The 6,619-nt window shown below is 45.8% G+C and overlaps 1 protein-coding gene across 1 annotated transcript in view; it reads right to left on the minus strand.

The window, feature by feature from the left end:
- Window positions 1-6,619, minus strand: part of SLCO3A1 (solute carrier organic anion transporter family member 3A1) — a 267,397-nt gene that overhangs the window by 43,023 nt on the left and 217,755 nt on the right. Inside the window, exon 5 of the mRNA XM_019504044.1 lies at window positions 304-468. Within this exon, the coding sequence (XP_019359589.1) occupies window positions 304-468 (165 nt within the window). The remainder of the gene's footprint in view (window positions 1-303; window positions 469-6,619) is intronic.

Here is a 6,619-nt window from a genome sequence, read left to right on the forward strand (position 1 = left end):
TTTGTCAAGCCGGGCCTTAAAAACCTCCAAGGATGGAGACATGCAAGCTTCTGCAAACAAAGAACTTGGTGACTGCAGTCAGGTTCTAAAACATGGAGGCATCCAAAATAAAGGATTTTAAAAAAATGTAATTTTTCTGGGCCTCAGCTTTGTGCTCCTGCAGCTACCTCCTCTCTCTTGCCTACGTATTCAATTTTCAAAATGTCCTGAGATCCTCAAAGGAAGGGAGCTATTGAAAGGTAACGTGCTATTACCGTGAGAGGAATCGGAGGAGTTGGGTGGTCAGTAAAGATGACAACTCACCTAAGAGCTGATTAGCTGATGAAGTGGTGAGGTTGAACTGCTGCTCTAGGTATTTCCCCAGGAAGGCAGCAAAGCCAGCGACCACAGCAATCTCCATGCAGGCAGCCAGGACGATGCAGGTGAAGACAGGGTTGGAAAGTAAGTGCTTTGTCACCTTGGGGATCACTACAATGCAGGAAAAAAATAAGAAAAGATTTTCAGGAAGCTTCTCCCTGTGTTTCCTTCGAGGTACAAAGGACTGCTCAGCTCTCAGGGGACAAACACAGAAGTCCAAGACAAATTCCCCACCTTACACAGAGAAAGGCCTTCCAGAACTAAGCAACCCAAAAGCAGAAAGCCCAGGCTGGTCTCATCTATGCCTAACATCAAAGATCCCCATCCAGCACTGAATGCTTCTCCAAGACACAGGCTCTAGCTCAATAAAGGCCACTTACAAAAAACCAGCCTCATATAGCACTTCCCTAATTTCTTGCTGAATCTCAGTCTTCCTTATTAAGTCCAGGATGGTGAAACTTCTGTCCTGATTTGGGATTGCTTAAGCACACTGAAAAGACTCCAGGGGTGAATTGTCTTGTTCACAAACCCACCAGAATCTGTTTAAGCCTTGCTCTCTCTGCTGGGACAGCCTGCTAGTGCCTGCTGGGGTGCTGGGTTTATCGAGACAGGCATGCTTCCCATTTCCTAGAGCATGCAAGAACACGAGTGTGGAACGGAGCATCCAGTCAGTAGGTTGGCAGGACCTGGTGGGGGGACATGGGTGCCTTTGTTGCATTTTGACTTGCATTCAGAAAAAAAAGGAAATTATTTTGCTTTTTCCTGCTGGACTTTGCAAAGATCTCACCATTTGGCATGGGTGACTGGTGCCTCTGGAGTCTGGGCAAGCACCCACAGAAACTACCGGAGGTGGGGACGGAGCTGGCAAGCACCCACAGAAGCTGCTGGTGGTGTCAACGGTGGGCATGGCCCTGCAGTGGGGGCATGTGTCCCCTCCGTGCCGCCCCTACCAGTTGCCTATGCTGTTTGGGGACTATTCTGATATTTGGGATAACAGTTTGCCTGAAGAAAAGTGCTATGGGCACAAAGTACATTCCAAGTCCTAACCATTTCACTGTCCCAACATGGGCACAGAGTCTGAAAGATGCAAGGATCAGACAGAGGTAGCTTCTGAGAAGCCAGAAAGGGAGCTCTCAATGCCATTTTTTATCTAGCTATGATACTGTTAGCAGTGTTGTCAGCTCTCGCAATTTTATCACAAGTCTTCTGATACTTGGTGTCTTCCTGAAAGGCCTAGCTCCTGGATACATACGATTCTCAGAGAATCTCAGCATTTAGGTAAGATTTTTAGCTGCTGTGTTTGTAGAGCTTGGAAATATGATGCCCTCATAACACAAGGCCATAACAACCAGACGAGAAAAAGAGAAAGAAACCAATATTTGTTTGTTTGTTTTCTTTTAACTCTCATTATTTTGGGGACCAGATATATGGTGTTTCGAAGTGTGTAGTTGGCTATACTGTGTCTGAGCCAAAGTCTTTTTGCTTCTTTCAATTTTTTTTCGTGGGGAAAAAAATTGTCAAGAAGGCAATCTATGTCCCAGTGCTTTCTTCTGCCAGCTTTCCTTTTCTGTGCTTCCATCTGTCTACTTCTGATGGTACCCTGTGCACTTCCGAACATAACCTGGGGTGTCCCTCATCAGTCGTATACCTTCAGCTGCTCATTTTTCTTCAGTCATAAGCATATACAGATTGTAGCTGTCCTTGCATTTCCTCGGACCCCAGAGAAATGTTGTATTTTCTCTCTTTCTCTCTCTCGCATGCTCTCAACTGTCCAGGTGCTCTGCTGCGTGCATGTACAGCTATTTCTGTGCATTCAAGCGCGGAGGGAGCTGCAACCTGAACTACCCTGTTGCTCCCAGGGCTACAGGGCTGCCGAAAAGTTGTGGAACCGAAGTCCACTCCGAAGATAGGGTAGACTGGTTTCTTTAACCCTGGTCAGCAACCAGTCTAGGAGTGAAATCCTGATAGATGTATAAATGGATGATTTCCTTTGCTCTGGCAGCTCCTGTGCCCAAACTGGTTTCAAACGTACTGGCACCTCCCTTTCCTTTGGATTAAGCCAGCAAAGCTGAGAAGGGGACACTGGTGTGCGGGCAGCTCAGTGTCTCTACATACACTGCCAAGGTTTTTGCCCTCCAGTTTTGCTTTATCTTTCAAGCGAGGATTACCTTCAGTGAGCTGATGTCATGCTTGGCATAATGTTATTGTCTCGCAAGACAGACAGATGCCTACTGCCTACTATAAGCAGCCATTGGGCACGGCAACCCTTCACTTATGGGATTCAGCTCCTTTGGACATGCCGAGTTATTTGCGTGCTGCACAGATTGACAGATGGGTGGAACTGGACTCTGCCTTTCCAGACAAGCCCTGCTTAAATTTATTAACTGAACACAAGGTACTACGCTGCCATGCACGTGTCAAAATGCAAAACGTATCCTCAGGGTCTCCTGGCTCCTCCCTCTTTATCTGTTAAGGCTTTGAGATCCCTTCAGACCCGTCTCTCTATTTCCAATAAGACGACGTGAGTTGGGGAGTGATTACCTTACAAAGGGAAATCTGGCTAATGAATCAGATAGTGCATTTTCTACTTCAGCGAGCATTTTAATTATTCCAGAGATAATGCAGCTTCAACGGTATAGAATCCAAACACAGGAGAGAGCCTTGCTTTGTCTTAATACCTGACGACTAATTTCCCCCTGAATTAAATGTGAAAATCATTAAGTTTGAAAATTATCTCTCAGAAGTGTTAGTGGAGCCTCAATGGGCCTTGTTTGCATTTTTAAATATTTTCACCCCTCCCCCGCCCCCCAGCCTGCTCTGCGTATTAGGATCTGGCAGATGACACATTTCTCCAGTTTTTGCCTCTGTTTTCTCATAAGGCCTTTCCTAGTTTTTTCAAAATACTATAGCACTGGCTGCAGCAGGCAAATATGAGGTTCTTTGTTATGCTGCTCGGGCTCTGCCGGGTCTGTTTGAATGGGGGGTATAATTAGCTCGATCCAACTCTCTAGAAAAAGGCGATTCCACAGTTCCCAGTTTCCTCCATCGCCGCTATGCTTTGTGTTGCATAAAGCCTTTGTTTCCTGAAGATTTTGCTGGGCATAATGAATGTGCAAGAGAAGTGGGGTTTTGTTTGTTTGTTTGTTTTTTCCAGAAGAATAGGAAAAATAAAAAGGGCGACTCAATTCAGCTTCTGATTGGTTCCCAGCAGCCACCTGCTACCTCATTCAGCTCTTCGGTGGCCACCTACTGCATCCGTCTTACCAGAACAAGGAGGAAGAAAGCAAAGGTGAACTTGGCAGAGCTCAGCTCAGAAAGTCATATTTAATGCCTCGCTGCCTGCTGTGCCTCTGGAGTTCAATTTGTATAACGTTGGTGGATTCCTTCAGATGCTCCCTGGTGCCAATTTGAAATCAAAGACACAAAAGGCTAATGGGAAATAACAAGAACAAGTTGCCTTTTCAAGTGAGGCAGTAGCATCTTGCAAGGGATTTATTTAGAAACTCTTTGTGGCCTGGACCAAAAGCCTTGGCAAAGACAAAGCCTTCATCTTGTACTGTGTCAGCTTAGAGAGAGTCCAGCGCTTATCTTAGAGAGGCAACCTGGTCTATGGGGAACCGGGAGACCCGGGTTGTCTTCCTAGCTCTGTAAGTGCCCTGCTGTATGCCCTTTGGCAAGCTGCTTCATTTCTCCGTTCCCCTACTGCCCCTTGTCAATTCAGATGTAAGTTCTTTGGAACAGGTATTGTCTCCTACTGTGTCTTTGTACAGTGTCTAGATTAATTGCCCAGCAGCAGGCATTACTATTACGTATAACTAAAGGAGATGTTCAAAGATCAAGGGAGCAAGCATCTGGCAGCCCATTCATCTTGCCAAGGAGGTCCAGATCATTCCTTTTACTTTTCTTCCCTGTACAAAATGAATAAAAGCTCCCACAAAAATGCCTCTCTTCACACTCAACCATGGCCACGAGTTCATCTGCATGCTGCTAGTTAACCTGCATCATTGCTTTGGGGGAGGGGGGGGGAAGAGGAGACTAAAAGTTAGTGGTAGAGTTTTAAATCTTTTAATGGGATGGAGGGATGTGCATGGATGTCTGGATTGGGATGTCAGAGTGATGGCTGCATGGGGACTACTTAGTAAATGTACCACATGCTGGCTAACACATCTTTCTTTGGGCTGACCCACAGCCCTTTGCTACTGCTCCCCGCTAAGGGCCAGATTCAGCAAAACACAAAGTAAAGCACTTTAACAGGTGCTTAAGTCTCAGAGGTGTTGATGAGATTTAAGAACAGGCTGAATGAATAACTGAGCTGTTTGGCTCACAGCTGACATCTGCACTTTGGAGCTATAGGTCTCAGGGTTCAATTCCATCTGACAACTCGGCACAGGGTGGTCGTTACGTGGAAACCAAAGACTGTGTCTCTAGAAATCCCTTGAAAATTCAACAGGCATGACTGATGTGGTGGAGAGAGAATCATGCTGGGATGCTCTGAGTGAGACACTCATTTGACATCCCCACCACTATCACCGCACAGAAACGCTTTGGAGAAGAGAATTTTTCTGCCACTGCATCGTCTATGCCTTCAATTTCCAGAGTAGCAGTAGACAGAGGCTTCCTCCTTACTATGAAACATGTTTAGTCCAACGCTTAACCAAATGTGGGCCTATACAGTGCAATGAGGCTGCTCCAACATGCTGTAATTACAGTGCATCAGAGCAGACTCGATTAATTAAGTCTCCGGTGTCACATATATCAGTGTCCCTGCACTGAAAAATGGTGGCATTTGATGAGCTTTAAAGCGTCCCTGCTGCCATTTTTCAGCATAGGGATGCTGATATAAGTGACACCGGAGGCTGCTGGAGTGCTTTAATCACAGCAATTCTCAGAGCTGCTCTAATTAAAGCACACCCCCAGAGCACATGTATGAACACCCTCACTTTCCCCAGGCCCACCCTCTTCCTAGTCTTAATCTCCCCACCCTCTTCACGTCATTTAATACTCTATGAAATATCCAGAATTAATCACTAGGGGCCTGATTTTTTCAGAGATAGCAACTGTGTAGGTAGCTGCATGTGCCAAATTCTTCCCCGGTCCGGCAGTCACAGGGAAATACCCCTTACATCTACCAAGTAACTTTGATCTGTGACTAAGCATTGGGGAGTACAAGAGATAATTGGCAGCCTCATTATTTGAGGTTTAACTACTCTTCAGGAATGGCGAACTATTACCATCATGTTGGTGCTTGAGATGAATTGTTTGGCACATTATAATTGTCAAGGCCCCTTTTTCCAGTTGGTGCATCTTAACAAGGATGTGTTTTCAATTTGCAGTAAAGGTGAGGAACATAGGTAGCAGAGTAATAAATTAGAGGGCGTTTTATAGCCCAGTCCATGTAGAAGAGGGCAATGACAAGAGTGCAAAAGATAGTGCTATTTTCAAGCAGCGGCAATAGAAACACATCTCAGACCTGAACAGGAGACAACGGCAAAGCATTCCTGTGGCTAAAGGGTATGAGAAGAAAATGAAGTAGGGAAGATGAAGACACTCTCTCATGGAAAGAGGCAGCTCATATAAAAGAAAAGATGGAAGAAAGCAAGAGGCACTGAAGATAACTAAGGTGACTTTAATACACCAAACTCTAAAAGGCCTTGAGTAAAATTGATACCGTAAAGGGCACAAAGAAATAGGATGACACTGTGTCAAATGGGTTTCCTGTGAGAGACATGGGCTTGAAGCAACTACAAATGTTCATACGGGGGCATCCGATTTGTCATGCACAGTAAAACAGATCGTTGGTCCCTCCACTCTATTATCCTGCCGCTGGCAGTGGCCTTTACTTGACGCTTCAGAGGAAGATGTAAACCTCCCCACCCCTGTAATGAACCTAGGCAGTTGTGCAATATTTTATCTCAGAAACAAAGGTTCTCTCCCTGACCCCAGCTGCTGATCAGTTTATACCCTGAAGTATGAAGACTGAGAGGGCCTGTGAATTAACCACAGCTACTGATATGCAGATGCTGCATTTGAGAAAGTGTGTGGAGGCGATAGGCAGACAAAAGCTGAACTCTTTTACGCTGAAGAGAAGCACCTGCATCTGCTTTGACCATGGCCCTTACTAGGCAAAAGAGCTACAGCGAGCTGCTAGGGGTGCAGCATGGGACCCAACACTACTTGCCTCCCTGCACCACTCCCCTGACCAGATTAAGCATTTAAGAAAGCTGCTGAGCCTCTGAGGCTCTGTTTGCACTAAGGCAGCAGC

This window comes from Gavialis gangeticus, unplaced genomic scaffold, assembly GCF_001723915.1.
Source record: "Gavialis gangeticus isolate Ggan-Ray unplaced genomic scaffold, GavGan_comp1, whole genome shotgun sequence".
NCBI classification, from domain to species: domain Eukaryota; kingdom Metazoa; phylum Chordata; order Crocodylia; family Gavialidae; genus Gavialis; species Gavialis gangeticus.